General features: G+C 57.8%; 1 protein-coding gene across 2 annotated transcripts; it reads left to right on the forward strand.

The window, feature by feature from the left end:
- The first annotated feature begins 2,716 nt into the window (after positions 1 to 2,716).
- On the forward strand, positions 2,717 to 21,547 carry SLC25A37 (solute carrier family 25 member 37). 2 transcript variants are annotated; one of them, XM_068156514.1, is made up of 4 exons: positions 2,717 to 2,994; positions 12,266 to 12,494; positions 14,144 to 14,200; positions 19,242 to 21,547. In XM_068156514.1, exons 1-4 carry the CDS (start codon positions 2,779 to 2,781, stop codon positions 19,760 to 19,762), a joined length of 1,023 nt encoding a protein of 340 aa, XP_068012615.1. In that variant the 5' UTR covers positions 2,717 to 2,778; the 3' UTR covers positions 19,763 to 21,547. The 2 variants fall into 2 exon arrangements, with proteins under 2 accessions (XP_068012615.1, XP_068012616.1); XM_068156515.1 differs by lacking the exons at positions 2,717 to 2,994; positions 12,266 to 12,494 and adding an exon at positions 12,851 to 13,079.
- Positions 21,548 to 21,608: the final 61 nt, after the last annotated feature.

A 21,608-nucleotide genomic window follows, 5' to 3' on the forward strand; every position in this document is an offset into this window, starting at 1 on the left:
GCAGGGGGGGTTGGACTGGATGCTCTCCAGAGCTCCCTTCTCACTCCCACCATGCTGAGACTCTGGGATACTTGTGCTCCTGAGGGACCTGCTCTAGTGCTGGGCAGGAGGCACCAAGCAGTGGTTGTGCTCTGGCAGGCACAAGGGGCTGGTTGCACAAGAGCCACTTGCCTCAGAGGGAGGTTTTGTAAAGCAAGGCTGAGTTCACTCTGTTGATGACCTGCACGGGACGACAGCAGGGATGGCAGGAAACCATCCAAGACAACACAGGCTGTGTGCATCTCTTCCAGTGTGATTGCCACCACAAAACCACCAGCCAGCCCAGCCTCCCTGCCCTCTTTTTCCTCCCCAGCTGATGAGTGATGTCCCTTCTCCATCACCATGGGAAATATCCTCAATCTCTGCACCTCTGTGCTGGCATCTCCAGCCACAGCTGCTCCTTGTGCCCCGGGGTGGCCCCTGGCATGCATGCAGGGCACAGAAAAAGAAAGGAAAGGTTTCTTCACGCTCCTCAGGGTTAAAATACAACCTGTTCCTACCGGGAATCAGCACCCTGTGCTTGAGGCTGATTCATCTCGTTCTTATTAGGGAGCACAGACCCAAGAGTGGAGGGGAAAGGGCTGGGTAAGGTAGGTGACATTAATTTCTCCACCCTCTTCTGCCCTGCCAAAAGCACTGTGAGGAGATTAGCTGCTGCTGGCTGGTGTTTATGGAGTAGAAAACCGAGATAAACGATGTGGAGCAACAGGGGAAAGTGTTCCTCTTCAGGTTTGCACTCAGGCGTTTCCTTGAGTAAAGCTCCCTCGGGAAAAGGAAGTTCTCCTGCCCCTGGGGGTGAGCATCACAGAATTGTCAGGGCTGGAAGGGACCTCAAGGCTCAGCCAGTTCCAGCCCCCTTGCCATGGGCAGGGACACCTCACACTACAGCAGGTTGCTCACAGCCACATCCAGCCTGGCTGTAAACACCTCCAGGCAGGAGGCTTCCACCACCTCCCTGGGCAACCTGTGCCAGGCTCTCACCACCCTCATGGGGAAGAACTTCTTCCTCACAGCCAATCTGAATCTCCCCACTTCTAGTTTTGCTCCATCCCCCCCAGTCCCTCCCTGATACCCTCCAAAGTCCCTCCCCAGCTTTCTTGGAGCCCCCTGCAGATCCTGGAAGGCCACAAGGAGGTTTCCTCAGAGCCTTCTCTTCTACAGACTGAGCAGTCTGCTGGGATTACCTCTGTGCACATGGCCCTCCAGCTCAAACAAATCAAACCAGCTGTCAGAGCAGGCACTCAGTGTAGTCTCTTGTGGAATCATACAATTGTCAGGGTTGGAAGGGACCTCAAGGCTCAGCCAGTTCCAAGCCCCCTGCCATGGGCAGGGACACCTCACACCACAGCAGGTTGCTCACAGCCACATCCAGCCTGGCCTTCAAAACCTCCAGGCATGAGGCTTCCACCACCTCCCTGCCTCTTAGTGGAGGCAACCAAGCTATGAGAATCCAGCTGGCTTCTGCCACTGGGCAAGCAAAGAGAAGGCTCCCGAGAGACCTTAGAGCGACCTTCCAGTACCTGAAAGGGGCTACAGGAGGGCTGGGGAGGGACTTTTTCTGAGGGCTCATAGGGATAGAATAAGGGGTAATGGATTGAAGCTTGAGGAGGGGAGATTTAGACTGGAGATTAGGAAGAAATTAATTACAGAGAGGGTGGCGAGACAGTGGAGCAGGTTACCCAGGGGAGGCTGTGGCTGCCTCCTCCCTGGAGGTGTTCATGGCCAGGCTGGATGAGGCCTTGGGCAAGCTGGGCTGGGGGCAGGTGTCCCTGCCCATGGCAGGGGGTTGCAACTGGCTGAGCTTTAAGGTCCCTTCCAACCCAACCCATGCCATGAATCTATGGTTCTAAGATGGGGAGGAGAGGAAGGAGGGATTCAGCAACTGCCATGGGACATTTCATGGTGCCCGAGGACTTGGTACAGGTTCTGCTTTCATAGATTCATGGACTGGGGCCGTCTGGGGAGGCTTTGGGGTACAAAGTGCTGCTCTACTCCAAGCAATGCCCAAATCCTACAGGAAAAATGCCACTTTTCCTTACGTAATGCCCACAATTGCCAACCTTCTTCCCCTCCCTGCCTGCCCAGCCGTGCCCCACGATATCCCAGAGGCACAGGTCAGGGTGCTGCTGGGGGTGCCCCCCCCAGAAGAACCCCCAGGGCCATGATGGGAGGTGCTGGGCTGCCTGCTCCAGGGTTCCAAAGACCCAAGGACACCCTGAGTGCTCTCCCAGCTGGGCAAGTTCTTGCAGGAGGATGCCAGGGTACGGTCACAGAGGGCTGTGCTTGCAGGGGGTGTCCGTGCCAGGGGCACGGTCAGGGAGGGGTACCCGGGGGTGCCCGCCGATGCCAGGGGCAGGGGCACAGAGTGGGACTACTCTTGCCCGGGGGCCACACTCCCACGGCTCCCCCACTGCCCGCGCACAGGCTTAGCCCCGCCCCGTGCCGGCCCAGCCAATCATAGCCCAATCATAGCCCACATCCCGCCCTCCTCTCCTCGCCATTCGCCCGCCTCCCTGCCAATCCACACTGTCCCTCTCCCTGTGACGTTACGCGCGGGGCCGCGGCGCGGCCCAACGAGGGTGGCGGGTGGCGGGCAGCTGCCTCTCGCTATTGGCTAGAGTGGGGCATGGGCGGGGCGTGGGCGGGGCGCCGTTGCGGCCTTTAAAGCGGGGCCGGGGCCGCCGCGTCCGGCCCCATCCGGTCCCCCGTAAACTGCTGTGTCCTGCCGGTACCGGGTGGATGGAGCTGAGCTGCGGAGTCGGGGGCAGCGCGGCGGCGCCTCCGGGGCCTGGGCCGCCCACCCCTGCCGCTGGCGCCGCCGCTCCCGGGCAGCCAATGGAGAGTGAGGACTACGAGAGCCTGCCCAGCGGCGCCTCGCTCGGCACCCACATGATGGCCGGGGCGGTAGCTGGCATCATGGAGCACACGGTCATGTACCCGGTGGACTCGGTCAAGGTGCGTGGAGGGCGGAGGTTAGGGGTGGCTAGCAGGACCTCCGGAATCGGCTGCCGATGTGCACGGGGGCAGATGTGCGAGCGGGGTGTCTGCACCGGCTACCGGCGGTGCTGAGCTGCGAGTGTGCATGGGGTAGCGGGAGTGCAGCGGGGGTGCCCGGCAGGACACGCACACGGGGTACCGGGGTGTGTGCGGCAGCGCAGCGGTGGTGCGTGCACGGGGGGATGCGCGCAGGGGGCACCGGGGGTGTTTGCATGGGTTACCGGAGGTGCGCAGGAGTGCACCGGGAGCGCTTGAGGGCTTGCGGTGAGTACCGGAGGTGTGCGGGAGTGCAGGGCATACCGGCAGTGTATGGGGATGCCCGGTAACGTGTTCACGGAGTACCGGAGGTGTACGGAGATGCGTGCACAGGGCACCGGAGACGTGCAGGAGTGCACCGGGGCTGCATGCACTGGGTCCCGGGGGTGCGTTCACGGGGTGCCAGGCTTTGCACTGGTGCCAGCAGGAGAACACGCACGGAGGTGAGGGAGATGTGTGAGGGGTGTTGGGGTGCACAGACCTCTAGAACGGGCTATGGTGCTTGGAGGCAGCAAAATTGGGACCGTGCTGTTAGGGAGTGTGCAAGAGGAGCTGGAGGTGAGCGAGGAAGAAGCTGCTGCAGTGTGGAAGGACCCCGAGGTGTCACCTCTGAGGTCTACAGTGGAAGCCACCCACCCTGGACCCATCCCTGCAGCTGCAGCATCCTTGGTCCCAGCCAGCTTTGCACAACCTGCGGTGTTGGAGGTGTGTGCTGGGCCTTGCAAAGTTCTTTGTGGGGCTCCCCAGAGCTGGAGCTGCCACCAGTGTCCCCCAGCGTGGGCTGCTGGGTGGTTCTTCCCTCCTAGTAGTGGAGTGTTGGACTGCCAGTCCAAGAGGGGAGAGCTGGTGGGGGTGGAGTGGTGCATCCATCTGCAAGTGGTGTGAAGGTGGCATTAGGTATGGTGTGAGCCTGACATTCGTGGTCAGGGCTTAGGAAGGGTCTTGCATGGCTGAAGATGTGCAGCTGGTGGTTGGCCTTTACTGCAGATCAGGTGCTTGAAGCTGACAAACAGCTCTTGGTGCTCAGGTGTGCAGGAGGGGAGCTCTCAGGGCATCACCTCTGTGGCAGGAAGGATCCTGAAGGGTGTTTCTTCCCTCTGCCCCCCCCCCCCCCATCACCTCTGGTGGCCTCAAAAACCAGAGAAAATAAAATTAGGAGAAGCCAGATGTCCTCAATGCTGTGGTGCTGGTCTGGGTGCAAGAATTGTTAGGGTTGGAAGGGACCTCAAGGCTCAGCCAGCTCCAACCCCCCTGCCATGGGCAGGGACACCTCACACTAGGTCAGGCTGCTAAGAGCCTGGCTTTAAAAACCTCCAGGGATGTGGCTTCCACCACCTCCCTGGGAAACCTGTTCCCATGGTCTCATTTCTACCCTGAAAGAGGAGAGGAGAGGCAATGCCTTTGCTTTAAGGCACTGGAGGTCTTGCCAGTGTGCTGTGCTAAGCTCTCAGATTCAATACTCTTTCATTTTTGGGTGGGTTTTGGGTGTTTTCCACAGGTCTGTGCTTGCTGGACCTAGCTCATAGGCTTGGGCTGCTCCTCATCTCAGGGTCCCCCCAAGCCCACCACACCAGCTCCTCTCCCAAATGAGCTGGGTGTTTTCTGCCCAGTTGTGGTCAGAAGGGGCAGTGGATGCAACCTGGAACCCAGGAGCTTCCACCTTGACAGGAGGGGAAACTGGTTTGGTGTGAGGGTGCTGGAGGCTTGGAGCTGGCTGCCCAGAGAGGTTGTGGAGTCTCCTTCTCTGGGGACTTTCAAGAGCCATCTGGATGCCTTTCTCTGTGACCTGCCCTAGGTGACCCTGCTTTGGCAAGGGGGGGTTGGAGTGGATGATCTCTAGAGGTCCCTTCCAACCCCTGCCATTGTCTGGTTCTGTGGTCAGAGCAGCATGTTGGCATTCTGGGCTTTGTGGGGGGAGCTGATGATGGCATTTCCTCTGCAAGGGAAAAGGGAGAAAGTGAAAGCTGTGGCTGGTTTCCCGGAGCAGGAGGTGCTTGTAGGGAAGTGGAGGTGCTGATCTCACCAGGCCCTTGAATTCCTTGTGTCAGAGCTGGCAGTGCCCATGTTAGGGGTTTGCCAAGGCACAGCCTTATACTGGGAACAGCCCTGCTGAGCACACTGCTGTGAGGTGCTCAGGAGCAGATAAAATACCTCAGCTGCTGGCTGGCTGCAGATCACTGGAGCTCAGCCAAGGTCACCCCACGTGTTGGGGGCAGAGTGGAAGCTGCAGGCTTTGGGTGCTGCTCTTGCTCTGTGCCCTTTGTGCCCATCTGCTGTGGGAAAAGAGGGGAATGACCCCCCCCAAAAGGGCTTTATTTTGTGGTGGGAGTAATCAAGCACCACCACCAAAGCTTGCAAGAGCAGCTGGCACTTCACCATGGGGAGCGTGGTGCTGTCCTGCAGGAGAGCAGCAGCCGAGCTCCTTCCTTCATCTGGTTGTTGGGATCAATCCTGGCTGAGCAGAGCCTATGGGAGCAGAGAAGGTCCAGGGATGTGGATGCTCCAGGGAGAGGCATTTCAGGCACTTGGCTTGAGATTGTGCTGTAGAGGAAAGGTTTTGGGTGCAGCAAGTTGTTCCCTCTGAAAGAGAAACTGAAACTGGGTTGGATTTGGGGAATGGTTTGCTTTTGGAGGCACAATTCCTGAGCTGGACAAGGCTTGGGAGAGGGCAGGCTGTGTGCTGGTGGGGTCCCATCGAGGCATGCAGTTAAAAACCAGTGCCCTGTGCACCTTGGTGAAGTTCAGGGATCGGTGTGGGACTCCCTGAGGTGCTGGGGGTGCCCCACGTGCTGGGGCATGATGGAGGAGGCATCTCTCTGGTGCCCATCTGGAGCCTCCTGCAGCTGCTGGCTGTGAGCTCCCTGGCCGGTGGCACTTTGTGGTTTGCAGCAGCGTTCAGAGGGGAAGTTCAGGACAGGTTGTAGTTGCCAACAAAAGCCTCAACTGGAGGCTTTTGTGGCTGGTGAGACTTGCTTTGATGTCTTTTCCTTCCCACCCTTTTCCTTCTGAGACCTCCTTGAGCTTCAGCCTTCCCTGCGCGCTGGCCTCTGCCTTCTCCACGTAACGCTGTGGTTGTGTTAGGTTGCAAAAGACCTTGGAGATCATCAAGTCCAACTCCCTGGCTTGGGCTGCAGGGGTTTTGATGTTTCCTTTGGTGCTTAGGCTTGTTTTGGTTTGTAGCTGCTGAGAATGCAGCTGTCCTGGCAGGCCTGACCAGCCTCCAAAGCTCTTTTGAATCATCAGCATGTTGAGGGCTACTTGTGATGCCAGCAGAAAAGGAGTTGCTGGAGGACTCCCCTGGAGCCTCCTCCTCCCTTCTCTTAAGGCATTTGGTGGCTTTTCTGCCATTCTGCTGGAGCTATGTTCCCAGGGTAAGGAAAGCAGCTGCCTTGAGGATGTGACAGAGTTGTCATCACCTGGAAACTGAGACATTGGGGACATCCCTTCCTGGCAGCGGGTGGCAGATGCACAGGTGACAAGGAGCCCTTGCTCCAGCCCTGATTATGTCTCAGGTCATCTAACCAGGGTGGTGCAGGAATCATAGAATCACAGAATTGTCAGGGCTGGAAGGGACCTCAAGGCTCAGCCAGTTCCAACCCCCCTGCCATGGCCAGGGGCACCTCACAGGGGCACCTCACACCACAGCAGGTTGCTCACAGCCACGTCCAGCCTGGCTGCAAACACCTCCAGGCAGGAGGCTTCCACCACCTCCCTGGGCAACCTGTGCCAGGCTCTCACCACCCTCATGGGGAAGAACTTCTTCCTCACATCCAATCTGAATCTCCCCACTTCTAGTTTTGCTCCATCCCCCCCAGTCCTGTCACTTCCTGACACCCTCAAAAGTCCCTCCCCAGCTCTCTTGCAGCCCCCTTCAGATCCTGGAAGGCCACAATTAGGTCTCCTCAGAGCCTTCTCCTCTCCAGACTGCACAACCCCAACTCCCTCAGTCTGTCCTTGCAGCAGAGCAGCTCCAGCCCTCTGCTCCTCCTCGTGGCCCTTCTCGGGACACCTTCCAGCACCTCCAGAAGTACGACTGAGGGTGGTAGATGAGCTGCTGTGAGCTGCTCTGCTTGGATGTAAACTTTGGGGTTAGGGATGCTTGGCTTTGGTGGGAGGTTCTGCATCCACCCCTCCCTCGAGCCAGCTCCAGGAGGAGCAGTTGCTCTTCTTTCAGCTGTTGGAGTTGAGGTGCTGCATGGCTGTGTGGCTAACCTGTTTGACCCTGCTCTCCCCTCCCCTGGGCACTTGCACATATTGGGGGGGAAGGAGGGGGGCACCTCCCCAAGTGTGTTGCCTGTCTGGTGAGCTGGGAAGCAGCCTAGCAAGAAAGAGGAGGGACTTCAGAGCTTGAGCTCTGGGTGGTGCAGCAGCAAAGCCCTCTCTGGTCAGCAGGCTCTGACCCAGTTGCTGCTGAAACGCTGCTTGCTGCCTGGTGAAGGCATCTTGTGTTCTCCAGGGCTTTTGCTAGCTGCAGGGAGCCCAGGCTGGGTGCCTGTCACACGAATGTGCAGGCTGAACTTGGAGAGGGCCTGCAGTGGGCAGGGAAGAACCCAAGGTGAATCAGATCCCAGGTTGTGTGCACAGCGGCACAGCAAACCGGCGAAGCCTTTAGGGAGAATCCACCGAACTGCAGACCTGACTCAGCAGTGCTGGAGAGCCAAACCTCTCCTGGCAGCAGGGAGGTTGGGTGCTCTTCCCCCAGACAGCATCCCTGAAGCTGGTGCTGGTCCCCCAGCACCTGGTGAGGCTGAAGCTGGGGGACTTTTGGTGTTGCTCCTGATGCCCAAACTGAAACCAGGACGATGCTTGTGGTTGCTGGGGAGCTCCTGCCTTATGCAACGAGGATTAACCTAAGTAGGTGGAGAAGTATTTCTTGGCTGGTGAACAAGAGGGGGGTGAGGCTCCTGGAGCAGCTTGTTGGCTTCAGATAGGTGGCAGGAGCCTTGTGGAGGGGTGAGGACTGCATAGCTCATCCTTCACACCACGATAAACTTCTTATCCTGCCTGGAACAGAGCTGAACCTGTTTGCAGCAGCAGCCACACAGCAGACCTTGGGTCTGGTTACTTCTGGGGCTGTTGGTCCTGTTTGTGTCCACAGAGCTAATGAAAGGTGCAAGCCTGGTGGTGATGCAAAGCGTGGGGTGCCTGAGGTGGGTCCAACACCTGCTCTGGGGGGGGACAGTGTGAGCTTCTGAACCCTTCTGGAGTGGCTCAGATGATCCAACAGACAAATAGATGTTGGTGTTTATCCATTGTGATGTGGAAGCAGCTGGACCCTTCAGTAAGGGTGGAGACACCCAGGGTTGGTTGCTAACAACACAGCACCATGGCTGTGATCCTGCATGTGTCACCTTCCTGAGGAGCTGCTGCTGCTGTGTGTTTGGAGTCCTTGGAATCACTGCCCACCAGGTTGGAAGGGACTTCAAGGATCATCTGGGCCACCCCTTTCTGGGAAAGCATGGTCATCATTTCTCCCCAACCCCTTCTGCTTCCATCTCTGGGGATGTGGTTTCCTACCCACCCAAAAGGGTTTGGGAAGGATGAAACCAAAGAGCAGCACCTCCAATCCCCCAGCCCAGCCCTGCAGGAGAGCTTGGCTGCCTTCACCTCCTGCCAGAATGCATCAGATGTGGATGGAGAAGGTGCTGCACTGGAGTGGGGGCTAAAAACCAAACCCCAGCACCTCACAACCCCCAAACTGGGGGGGAAAAGAGTGAATTAAAAATCAGACCCCCCAAATCCAGAGATTGTTTCTGTGGCACAGAGCAGCAGTGGCTCATTGCCCTTTGGAACCTTCACTGCTTTGAAGGCATCCCAGCCACAGAGTGAGGTGAGAGGGAGAGCTCCTGGGGTCACTGCTGGGGTCTGGAGGAATGGCTTCAAGGTAAAACCAGCAGAGTAACCAAAAAAACCAACCCCCAAACTAGACCCTAAGCTGCCCCAAGCCCCAGCTGGATGAGAGCAGCTCGGCAGCAGGAGGTTGTGCTGAGTCACACTGACGGTGGAGCAGCTGCTGGGAGTTTCTCATCCGGAGCTGCAGCCTCTCCTGGTGAGCATCGGTAGGACAGGAAGGTCCAGAGGCCACGTGGAGGGGGCTGCCAGACCCCTGTGGCCACTCAGTGAGGGCTGAGAGCTGGGTGTGAGGGTGCTGGAGGGCCCTGGAGCAGGCTGCCCAGAGAGCTTGGGGAGTTTCCTTCTCTGGGGAGCTTCCAACCCCACCTGGATGTGCTCCGGAGTGACCTGCCCTGGGTGATGCTGCTTTGGCAGGGGGGGGTTGGACTCATCTCCAGAGGTCCCTTCCAAGCCCTCCCATTCTGTGATTCTACAATTCCATGGTTTGCCTCAAATCTTGGTGGACTGAGAGTTGGGTTCATAAGTCTTGGGTTAAGAGTGAGGCTCAGTGGTCTCAAAAGGCCTTTTCCAACCTCGATTCCTCTCTGGTTGTGGTGAAATGCCGCAAGCTGTTGGCTCAGCTTCACAGATTGCTTTCATAGCTTGGTTTTATGGCACTGGGTTAAAGTCCTGAGTTCAGCTCTGACCTCCTCCTCGCTCTCAGAATGTTCACCTGAAAGTGCTCCTCTGTTTCCAGCAGCTCTGGAGGAGGCTTTGGAGCAGTCGAAGGTCCCAACCTGCAGCGCTTCGATTGGCTTCGTCTTGCCCGAGAGCTGAGCTGTAGTATTACCTCCTGCCTGATGGAATTGATAAGCTTGGAGGGTTGTATCCCAATGAGGAAGTGTCTTGGAGGTGGCCTGGGCAGCCTTTGCTTTTCTAAGGGTTGCTGGAGCTCTGCCAAGAAGGGAGCTGCTCCTCTGGCTCTGCCTGGGGAGGCACCACGCTGGCATTGGCACGCCGTAACAACCTGTGGACATGGCACCTGGGGGCAGGGGTTAATGGCCATGGAGGTGTTGGGTTGCACTTGATGACCCCCTCCCTGCAGAGGGTTCAAGGCCAGGCTGGATGAGGCCTTGAGCAACCTGGGCTGGTGGGAGGTGTCCCTGCCCCTGGCAGGAGGGTTGGAACTGGATGAGCTTCAAGGTCCCTTCTGACCCAATCCATTCTGTGAGCTGTGCTTTCCCAACACTTCTGTGATTCTGTTCTGTGTCCTGGTCTTCATTCTGAGGATGGGATGGCCCAGCTGGTGGGGTGGAAGGCATCCTCCTTGGCAAACCCACATGAGCTCTGAGCTGCAGCTCTCCAGCTTCTCCTTGAGAGCACTAATTGGATGGAGCCTGTTGCAGGTTGCCAAACATTCATCTCCTGAGACTCTGCCCTTTCCCAGGAGAGCCCTTCTGTGTTTGTGGTTTGGAGGTGTGAGGCCACCACCAAAAGCTGTGCTCCTCCAGCCTGGTTTTGGTGGGGTGGGATGGGATGTATCAGCCATGCTGCAGGCCAGCAGGACCTGTGGGCTGCTCAGCAGGAGGAGGAGGAGCAGCAGAGCCTTTTGCATCTCGCTGCACTTTGCTGGGCTGGTTGCAGAGGTTTAAGCCCTCCCTTGGTGCTGGTAGGAGGTGGCTGGACTCCTGCAAGCACCCACTGCAGGTTGACATCATTGGAGCACTGCTGGGGTGTGATGGCATCAGTCTGTAGGAGCTTGAAATGAGCTAAATGAAGTGGTTTGGTTTGGTTTGGTTGGTGTCCCCCCAACCAGGATGTCATGAAGTGGCAGCACTGAGGTTCTTAGGATGCTTTGGATGCTAGCAGCTGAGCTGGCTTCAAAAAAATCTGTAGGGGAAAAGCCCACTGAGGACTGTTGAGTGAGGATGCAGATGAAAATGTCCAGCTCAGGCTCTTGGTGGCTACAGGGCACCAGGAGCTGGGAGGGAAGGTGTGGTGAAGCCTGGGGGTCTCTCCTCTCCAACCTGCTGGGGCCATCATCACCAGCTGGAGCTGCTTGGGTCACTGTGCAGGAGAAGGAGGTGACCTTGCCCTGCCTCTCCTTCCCCAGGGAGGTTACTGCAGGCATCCCACTTTCTCAGCCTGCCCTTCTAGGAAACCTGTTTCCCAATCATGGCCTGAGTCTGCTTGAGGAGAGTCACAAGCAGCTGAGCAACACCAGGAGCAACAAGCTGGGGCAGAGAGCTGGGAGTGGTGTGAGCAAGAGGCAATTAAAGACCTAACTGTGTCTTCAGCAAGCCCTTGGAACAACTGCACTCGCTGCATTCCCTGCTCCTTCCACCCATAAATGGGAGCAGAGGTCACACTTCCCTCTGAGAAGCCTCCTGGGCTCCTGGTGTTGCAATGGGGTTCACCTGGCTGGTCTGGCAGGTGAAGTGTGGAGAAAGAGTGTCCTGGCCCTGGCATGGACTCAGCTGTTTACCCTTCTAATGATCTTGGAAGTTGCAGATGGTCTCAGCATGGTTAGGGGTGGGAAGAGAGCTCTGGAGCTCTTACAGCCCAACCCCTTCTGCTCCAGGAGGGCACCCACAGCAGCTTGCCCAGCAGCACAATGCCCAGGGGGGGTTGGAAGCTCTCCACAACCTCTCTGGGCAGCCTGCTCATGGGAGACCTCCAGCACCCTCACACCAAACAAGTTTCACCTGTTCAGATGGAACCTCCTGGGTGCCACTTTGTGCCCACTGCCTCTTGTCCTGTCCCTGGGCACCACTCAGCAGAGTCTGGCCCCAGCCTCTTGCCCCCCACAGCTCCTTTAGCTCTTGCTGAGCATTGCTCAGCTCCCCTCTGGGGCTGCTCTTCTGCAGGCTCTCAGCCCCAGGGCTCTCAGCCTTTGCTGCTGCCAGAGCTGCTCCAGGCCCCTCAGCAGCTTCAGAGCTGCCACTGGACTCCCTCCAGCACTTCCCTGTCCCTCTTGAACTGGGGAGCCCAGAGCTGGACCCAGGACTCCAGCTGTTGGCTCACTGGGGTGCAGTAGAGGGGGAGAACAACCTCCTTCACCCTGCTGCCCACACTCTTCTCCATGCCCCCCAGGCCACCACCGAGGCCTTCTTGGCCACCAGGGCACGTTGCTGGGTCCTGGGCACCTTCTTGTCCCCCAGCACTCCCAGCTCCTTCTCCTTGGAGCTGCTTCTCAGCTGGTCCCCCCCTCCCCTGTGCTGCTGCAGGGGCTTCTTGCTCCCCATGTGCAGTCCCCTGCCCCTCGTGGAGCCTCAGGAGGTGAGGTGCCGGAGCTCTGAGTCGCGCCGGTGGCATCCCGGGTGGGTAACCCAGGCCTCTCCCTTCGTGTGCTTTGTTGCAGACAAGGATGCAGAGCCTGCAGCCGGACCCCAAGGCCCAGTACAGGAGTGTCTACGAAGCTCTGAAGAGGATTGTGCTGACAGAGGGCTTCTGGAGGCCTTTGCGTGGGATTAATGTCACCATGCTGGGGGCAGGCCCTGCCCACGCCATGTACTTCGCCTGCTATGAGAACCTGAAAAAGTCCTTAAGTGACACTCTCCAGCAGGGAGGCAACAGCCACTTGGCCAATGGTATTTGGGGCTCCTTGCCCAGCAAACCCAACTTGCTTGCAGTTAACAGCCTGTCCTTTGCTTGCTTCCTGCCCTTAGCCCCGGCCTCCTCCGCCGTGCTCTGCTCCTGGAAGATCTGCTGTGAGAGGTCTGTGTGTGGGAGGATGCAAGATGCAACCGAGCAAAGCCCGAGCCTGCAGGTCTCTCAGCACCTATCCTCTAGCTGAGTGCTTTGTCCTGGGCACCATCCTCCTCTGAAAAACTGCTAAGCCCAGTCTTAGGACCGCTGACTGCTCGGTAGCTCTGCCTGCCAGAGGAGAGAGGTGGCCTGGCTGCCTGCAGCAGAGCAGAGGAGGTCTTCCTGGCCTTGGAAGCCTTGGTGGCAAAGTTGTTGTGCAGCCTCCAAAGCCTTGGTCTAACCTAGGTTTCTGCAGCACTCCCTCATCAGATGATTCTAGCCTTGAGTAATCAATACTCTGGACAAGAGGTGCTGAGAGAGGCAGCTGGAGGCTGCTGTGGCTGGCTTGGCGTTGAAGGCACCACCTAAAACCTCTTGAGGTTTCAAGTAGAGGTTGTTCCAGATGTCTCCCTTGGAGCTCCAGCATGGTAAAGTGCACTGCATCCTCTGGTGTGCTCACATGCTTTGGTTAAAGAGTCTGCTCCCACCAGGAAGGCTTTTGGGGGTTTAGCTCCAGCAGTACCTCTGTGGGAGCAGAAAGGCTCTGAGTGAGCAGCCCCAAGGGTGTTACAAAAGGGTTTGTGCAGAAGGCAGCTCCTGATGGGGGATGGTAAGAATCCAGCGTGGTGGTGGTGGTTGGCAGGGACCTCTGGAGATCATCCAACAGCTCTGCTGAAGCAGGGGCACCCACAGCAGCTTGCCCAGGTGGGTTTGGAAAGCCTCCAGAGAAGGAGACTCCACAACCTCTCTGGGCAGCCTGCTCCAGGGCTTCATCACCCTCCAAGCAGTCAAGACACTTGAACCTGACCCAACCAACTCACTTCAGGGTATAGAGCATGGCACCACAGAACTGTTTGTGTTGGAAGAGCAGAGCATCATCAAGCCCCAACCTTTCAACCCTCTTTTCTTGGCTGGTTGCTTTTGTGCTGCTGACCTCCTTCCCATCTTTGCCTTCCCAGCAGCTCCAGGCTCTTGGTGCCAGCAGGAAAACCTCTCTTAAGAAATGACCAAAAGTCCTGGGGGCAAGAGGGAATTTGAGGTGGAAAGCAACATCAGAGGGGAAGGTGTGGCTCCAGAGGGCCAGCTGCAGGGTGGCTGTGCAGAGAGAATCAGGGAGGAGTGAAAGGGATTCCTCATGGATCTGTGAGCCTTGCTCCTTCCCCAGCCCAGCCTGGGTGAAGCTGGTGGTGCCTTGCATGGACAAAGCCTTTTGTGAGCAGCAGAGGTGGTGGTTGGTGATCCTGTGGGGGGGTGGGGGGAGCAGATCTTGGGTTGCTTTTCAAGCTGCTCAGCCTGGGTTTTTCCTGCCTTGGGAATGAGTCACTGGCTGCTTCTTTGGGCTTGCTGCAGGGCTGGGCTGTGCTCTGTGGTTTCTCAGTGGACCTCCACCACCTTCATCATCATCATCTGATGATGATGATGCCTGAGCAATAAAAAGAAACCCCAAGGTTCAGAAGCCAGGGCTTGAAGAGGATCTTCTTGTGTCTTGCAGGTATAGCTGGGAGCGTGGCCACGCTGCTCCACGACGCAGTGATGAATCCTGCTGAAGGTAACTCCCTGTGCTGGGGAGGTGCTGCACCCACCCCCTTAGCCTGGGGGAGGCACCAAGGCCACCCTGCACCACCCTCAGCAGCTTGAGCCCTTTGTTTTAGTCTTTTTTTTTTTCCCCCCACAAGCTCAGGCCAGTTGGATGGGATAAATCCTGCCTGCCTGGTTGTCTTCTGCTTGCCTGGGTGGTGCTTGGCAGGTTTAAAATGCAGGCACAGGTCTGTGGTGCCCATTTCAGACTTGGGGGGGGGAAGCCAAGTTGGGAGCTTAAGAACATCTCTGCAGAAGTTAATGGTGTTGGGTGATGATAGTTTGGGACTTGGTGAGCTCAAAGGGTTCATTATTGTGAGAGTCTCTTCCTTGCCAAGGGCTTGCACAGGGTCTCTGTGTGGTGCATCCAGCAAGGAGAAACTTCTTTGGTGTGAGGGTGCTGGAGCCTTGGAGCAGGCTGCCCAGGGAGGTTGTGGAGTCTCCTTCTCTGGAGAGATCCCAAACCCACCTGGATGTGTTCTGTGTGACCTGCCCTGGGTGATCCTGCCCTGGCAGAGGGCTGGGACTGGCTGATCTCCACAGGTCCCTTCCAACCCCTCCCAGGGAGGTGGTGGAGTCCCCATCCCTGGAGGTGTTCAAGAGGAGATTGGATGTGGCACTTGGTGCCAGGGTTTAGTCCTGAGGTCTGTGGTGCCAGGTTGGACTTGATGATCTTTGAGGTCTCTTCCAACCTTGGTGATACTGAGGCCAGGCTGAGGGAGCTTGGAGCAGAGGAGCCTGAGGGCTGCCTTCATTGCAGGGGATGAAGATGTGCAGGGCTGGAGCCAGGCTCTGCTCAGGGATGTCCAAGGACAGACCAAGGGGCACTGGGGACAAGCTGGAGCAGAGGAGCTGCCAGGGGAACAGAAGGGAAAACTTCTTCATTGTGAGGGTGCTGGAGGCCTGGAGCAGGCTGCCCAGAGAGGTTGTGCAGTCTCCTTCTCTGGAGAGATCCCAAACCCACCTGGATGTGTTCTGTGACCTGCCCTGGGTGATCCTGCCCTGGCAGGGGGCTGGGACTGGCTGATCTCCACAGGTCCCTTCCAACCCCTCCCATTCTGTGCAAGTGTAGGAGTGAAGCATTCCCATCTCAGCTGATTTTCATGTCTCAAGAGCTCAGGCTGAGATTATCCTATGGGATGTGTCTGCAGCAGCTCAGGAAAACAAGAGGCACAGAAACCCTGGAATGCTTGGGGTGGGAAGGGACCTTTCAAGCCCACCCAGTCCAACCCCCCTGCAGCCAGCAGGGACATCCCCAAGCAGAGCAGGTTGCTCAGAGCCCCAAGCAACCTGCCCTGCAATGGTGCCAGGGATGGGGCAGCTCCAACCTCTCTGGGCAGCCTGGGCCAGGCTCTCAGCACCTTCTTTCCTTCCTTCTCTCCCCTCTGAATCTCCCTCTTTGAGTTCAATCCATCCCCCCTTGTCCTGTCACAACAGGCCCTGCTCAAAAAGTCTCTCCCCAGCTTTAAGCAGGGAGGTTGGAGTGGATGATCTCCAGAGGTCCCTTCCAACCAACACCATCCTGGGATGGAGGCTCTCCAGGAGAACTGGTGTCTCCTAACATCAGGCTGCTGCCACTCTGCTCCTGCAGTGCTTGTGGGGGCTTTTTGATGAAGCTTTGAGCTGCCTAAACCAGGGGGAGCTTAGTCCTGTTGTAGAACAAGTGCAGAAGCCCCTGGGGGCCCTTGTGTGGCTTTCCCTGGCTAGGGCAGGTCTGGCATGAAGAGGACCAACAGCAACATGCAGCTGAAATGAAGATAATTAGCTGCACTGCCAGCTGGCTGCTGGTAATTGTGGTACCTCTGAGCTGGCCTGAAGTTGAGGTTTTTCTGGAGGGGAGGGAAATATCTCTGGGGTTCCAAATCCTTTGAATTTTCTCCTGATTCAAGGGATTACATGAACTGGAAAGTCCTTAAGTGAAGGACTTCACTTCAGGACTTGGCACTTTTAGGTGGAGTCTCTTCCACTTCCCAGGTCTGGAAGGTTGGTTTCAGGTCAGCCAGGAAGATTTCAGGGCAAGGTCAAGTGCCAGGTTCTGTACTTTGGTCACAGCAACCCCAGGCAGTGCTACAGGCTGGGGACAGAGTGGCTGAGAGCAGCCAGGTAGAGAGGGACCTGGGGGTAGTGATGGACAGCAGCTGAACATGAGCCAGCAGTGTGCCCAGGGGGCCAAGAAGGCCAATGGCATCCTGGCCTGCATCAGGAAGAGTGTGGCCAGCAGGAGCAGGGAAGTCCTTGTGCCCTGTGCTCAGCACTGGTTAGGCCACACCTGGAGTCCTGTGTCCAGTTCTGGGCTCCTCAGGTTAAGAAGGACATTGAGAGACTTGAAGGTGTCCAGAGAAGGGCAAGGAGGCTGGGGAGGGGTCTGGAGCACAGCCCTGTGAGGAGAGGCTGAGGGAGCTGGGGTTGCTTAGCCTGGAGAAGAGGAGGCTCAGGGGAGACCTTCTTGCTCTCTGCAACTCCCTGAAGGGAGATTGTAGCCAGGTGGGGGTTGGGCTGTTCTCCCAGGCACCCAGCACCAGAACAAGAGGACAGAGTCTCAAGCTGTGGCAGAGGAAGTTTAGGCTGGAGGTGAGGAGAAAGTTCTTCCCAGAAAGAGTTATTGGCCATTGGGATGTGCTGCCCAGGGAGGTGGTGGAGTCCCCATCCCTGGAGGTGCTCAAGAGGGGATTGGACGTGGCCCTTGGAGCCATGGTTTAGCTGTCAGGAGGTGTTGGGGGATAGGTCATAGGTTGGACTTGATGCTCCCTGAGGTGTTTTCCAACCTGGTGGATTCTATGATTCTAAGTTTCATCTCCTTTCTGCTCTTGGCCTCTTGTTTCTGCACACCAGCTCTGCATCCTGAGGGTCAGAGAAGCATTTTGGGTTAGAAAAGCCTTTCAAGATCATTAAGTCCAACCACTGAGGTCTTTGTCAGTCTGTCTTAATGACCCTCTAGCTAGAAGACAATTTCCTTAATTAAGCTTGAGGAGAGGAGTGAATCAGCCCATAGAAATGGAGAGCTGTTGAAGCAGGGCTGAGCTCTGACCTGCTTCCCTCACTTGCTGTGTTGGGTGGTTGGGAGGCACTGGGAGGCTGGGAGAAGGTTGGATGCACACAGCTTTGTGGTGAAAACCTGGCCCATGAGGATCTCCCCACTCCAGAAGTGCCTGGTTTGTGTGCTCCAGCCCTGGAACAGGCTGCCTGGAGAAGTGGTGGAGTCTCCATCCCTGGAGGGGTTTCAGAGCTGTGGAGATGTGGTGCTGAGGGCCATGGGTTGGTGCAGCCCTGGGTTAATGGTTGGACTCTGGAGGAGAGCACAGAGGAAGCCAGGAAGATGATCAGAAGAGGGCTGCAGCACCTCTGCTGTGGGGGCAGGCTGGGAGAGTTGGGACTCTTCAGCCTGGGGAAGAGAAGGCTCCAGGAAGACCTTCTGATGGCCTTCCAGTACCTGAAGGGGCTCCAGGAGAGCTGGGGAGGGACTTCTGACAAGGGCTGGATGTGTGTGGACAAGGGCTGGATGAGTGCCAGGATGAAAGACAATGGCTTTGAGCTGGGAGAGGAGAGACTGAGACTGGAGATGAGGAAGAAATTCTTTGCAGTGAGGGTAGGGAGAGACTGGAACAGGTTGTCCCCTTCCTGGAGGTGTTCAAGGCCAGGCTGGATGAGGCCTTGAGCAGCCTGGGCTGGTGGGAGGTGTCCCTGCCCATGGCAGCAGGGCTGGAACTGGCTGAGCTTTGAGATCCCTTCCAACCCAAACCATTTTATGACTATTTTAAGGGTCTGGGAGCAGGGTTGGGGTCTGGCTGGTTGGGGTCTGGATGGTGGGGTCTGGGAGCAGGGTTGGGGTCTGGCTGGTTGGGGTGTGGCTGTTTGGGTCTGGGAGCAGGGTTGGGGTGTGGCTGTTTGGGTCTGGGAGCAGGGTTGGGGTCTGGATGGTTAGGGTCTGGGAGCAGGGTTGGGGTGTGGCTGTTTGGGTCTGGGAGCAGGGTTGGGGTCTGGATGGTTAGGGTCTGGGAGCAGGGTTGGGGTGTGGCTGTTTGGGTCTGGGAGCAGGGTTGGGGTCTGGATGGTTAGGGTCTGGGAGCAGGGTTGGGGTGTGGCTGTTTGGGTCTGGGAGCAGGGTTGGGGTCTGGATGGTTAGGGTCTGGGAGCAGGGTTGGGGTCTGGATGGTTAGGGTCTGGATGGTTAGGGTCTGGCTGGTTGGGTCTGGGAGCAGGGCTGGGGTCTGGCTGGTTGGGGTCTGGCTGTTTGGGTCTGGGAGCAGGGTTGGGGTCTGGCTGGTTGGGGTCTGGGAGCAGGGTTGGGGTCTGGCTGTTTGGGTCTGGGAGCAGGGTTGGGGGTCTGGATGGTTGGGTCTGGATGGTTGGGTCTGGGAGCAGGGTTGGGGTCTGGCTGGTTGGGGTCTGGATGGTTGGGTCTGGGAGCAGGGTTGGGGTGTGGCTGTTTGGGTCTGGGAGCAGGGTTGGGGTCTGGATGGTTAGGGTCTGGGAGCAGGGTTGGGGTCTGGATGGTTAGGGTCTGGATGGTTAGGGTCTGGGAGCAGGGTTGGGGTCTGGCTGGTTGGGGTCTGGATGGTTGGGTCTGGGAGCAGGGTTGGGGTGTGGCTGTTTGGGTCTGGGAGCAGGGTTGGGGTCTGGATGGTTAGGGTCTGGGAGCAGGGTTGGGGTCTGGATGGTTAGGGTCTGGATGGTTAGGGTCTGGCTGGTTGGGTCTGGGAGCAGGGCTGGGGTCTGGCTGGTTGGGGTCTGGCTGTTTGGGTCTGGGAGCAGGGTTGGGGTCTGGCTGGTTGGGGTCTGGGAGCAGGGTTGGGGTCTGGCTGTTTGGGTCTGGGAGCAGGGTTGGGGGTCTGGATGGTTGGGTCTGGATGGTTGGGTCTGGGAGCAGGGTTGGGGTCTGGCTGTTTGGGTCTGGGAGCAGGGTTGGGTCTGGCTGCTGTGGTGAGCAGGCAAGATGTTCCTCAGCTAAGAAGCCTTTCTGTGTGCCTATGTGTGTCCTGCCTGGGGCTGGCTGTGCCCCTCTCCTGGAGCAGTGGTGAAGCAGAGGATGCAGATGTTCAACTCCCCCTACAAGTCTGTCCTGGCCTGCGTGAGGACGGTGCAGAGGACGGAAGGCTTTGGGGCCTTCTACCGCAGCTACACCACCCAGCTGACCATGAATGTCCCCTTCCAGGCCATTCACTTCATCACCTATGAGTTCATGCAGGAGCAGATCAACCCCCACCGGGACTACAACCCCCAGTCCCACATCGTCTCCGGCGCCGTCGCCGGGGCTGTGGCCGCCGCCGCCACCACTCCCCTGGACGTCTGCAAGACCTTGCTCAACACCCAGGAGAACATGGCTCTGAGCTCTGTGAACATCAGTGGCCACCTCTCGGGCATGGTGAACGCTTTCAAGACTGTCTACCAGCTGGGAGGGCTGCCAGGGTACTTCAGAGGGGTGCAGGCTCGAGTCATCTACCAGATGCCTTCGACGGCCATCGCCTGGTCCGTCTATGAGTTCTTCAAGTACTTCCTCACGAAGCACAAGCTGGAGAGGAGAACATCCTTGTGAAGGACTCGGCCCCAGGAGTCAACACCAGCCCCCTGGGGTCCTCCTCTGTGTGTGTCTGCATCTGCCTGTGTGCCTGCAAGCCAACCAGCCCTGGAGCTCTGCTTGCGGGCTCCTGGTGGCCTGACGGCTGATGTCCACGGGGCCAAAGAGCTCTGGAGATCTGTTTGAGGGCTGCTAGTGGCCTCACAGTTGATGTCCACAGGGCAATCCAGCCCTGGGGTCTGTGAGGGCTGCTGGTGGCCTCACAGCTGATGTCCACAGGGCAATCCAGCCTTGAGGCTCTGCTGAGGGCTGCTGGTGGCCTCACAGCTGATGTCCACAGGGCAATCCAGCCTTGAGGCTCTGCTGAGGGCTGCTGGTGGCCTCACAGCTGATGTCCACAGGGCAATCCAGCCCTGGGGTCTGTGAAGATTGCTGGTGGCCTGACAGTTGATGTCCACAGAGCCAACCAGCCCTGGGGTTCTGCTGAGGGCTGCTGGTGGCCTCACAGCTGATGTCCACAGGGCAATCCAGCCCTGGGGTCTGTGAGGGCTGCTGGTGGCCTCACAGCTGATGTCCACAGAGCCAACCAGCCCTGGGGTCTGTGAGGGCTGCTGGTGGCCTCACAGCTGATGTCCACAGAGCCAACCAGCCCTGGGGTCTGTGAGGGCTGCTGGTGGCCTCACAGCTGATGTCCACAGGGCAAACCAGCCCTGGGGCTCTGCTGAGGGCTGCTGGTGGCCTCACAGCTGATGTCCACAGAGCCAACCAGCCTTGAGGCTCTGCTGAGGGCTGCTGGTGGCCTCACAGCTGATGTCCACAAGGCAATCCAGCCTTGAGGCTCTGCTGAGGATTGCTGGTGGCCTCACAGCTGATGTCCACAGAGCCAACCAGCCCTGGGGCTCTGCTGAGGGCTGCTGGTGGCCTCACAGCTGATGTCCACAGGGCAATCCAGCCCTGGGGCTCTGCTGAGGACTGCTGCTGGCCTCACAGTTGATGTCCACAGAGCCAACCAGCCCTGGGGTTCTGCTGAGGACTGCTGGTGGCCTCACAGTTGATGTCCACAGAGCCAACCAGCCCTGGGGTTCTGCTGAGGGCTGCTGGTGGCCTCACAGTTGATGTCCACAGAGCCAACCAGCCCTGGGGTCTGTGAGGGCTGCTGGTGGCCTCACAGCTGATGTCCACAAGGCAAACCAGCCTTGAGGCTCTGCTGAGGGCTGCTGGTGGCCTCACAGCTGATGTCCACAGGGCAATCCAGCCCTGGGGCTCTGCTGAGGACTGCTGCTGGCCTCACAGCTGATGTCCACAGAGCCAACCAGCCCTGGGGTTCTGCTGAGGACTGCTGGTGGCCTCACAGCTGATGTCCACAGGGCAATCCAGCCCTGGGGTCTGTGAGGGCTGTTGCTGGCCTCACAGCTGATTATCCACTTCTCCCTCTCGAAGCCTTAAGTGATCCTCAGCCCTGGGCCCCTTCCTCCTTTGCTGCAACAACCAAACAGCTTCTAAAGACTGGAAAACCAAACCCCACCTAACCTCTTATTTAATAACTTGATTTTGGGGCAGGGAAATTGCTGACTGGTGGTGGTTTGGTGGTGGTTTTGTGTTGCTCTGAAGGAGCTGGGAAGATGATGGGGCTGACTCCTCACCAGAAGGTGACCCCAGCCTAGCCTGGGGGGTGGGGATGGGGGGAGTTGGGTTGGTTTAGGTTGGGTTTGGCTTTTCCTCTTTAACATCAAAGCAGCAAAACATCCTCAGAACTTGACCTTTTTTTTCTTCTAGGAGTATAAAATAGATGGATAATGTTTATCCTTTATTTTTCTATGTAGGCCTTGGGGGGGTGTGGATCTTTTGGGGGGGGGGTGTGTGT

This window comes from Melanerpes formicivorus, unplaced genomic scaffold (genome assembly GCF_026170545.1).
Source record: "Melanerpes formicivorus ecotype bairdi unplaced genomic scaffold, bMelFor1.0.p_v2 SCAF_34, whole genome shotgun sequence".
Taxonomy (NCBI): Eukaryota; Metazoa; Chordata; class Aves; order Piciformes; family Picidae; genus Melanerpes; species Melanerpes formicivorus.

Excerpts from the sequence above, each read along its gene's own strand:
- SLC25A37 (XM_068156514.1), top strand. The coding sequence starts at position 2,779 with ATGGAGCTGAGCTGCGGAGTCGGGGGCAGCGCGGCGGCGCCTCCGGGG. Across the intron at positions 2,995-12,265 it reads ACCCGGTGGACTCGGTCAAG|ACAAGGATGCAGAGCCTGCA; the intron begins GTGCGTGGAGGG and ends GCTTTGTTGCAG. Across the intron at positions 12,495-14,143 it reads CAACAGCCACTTGGCCAATG|GTATAGCTGGGAGCGTGGCC; the intron begins GTATTTGGGGCT and ends TGTGTCTTGCAG.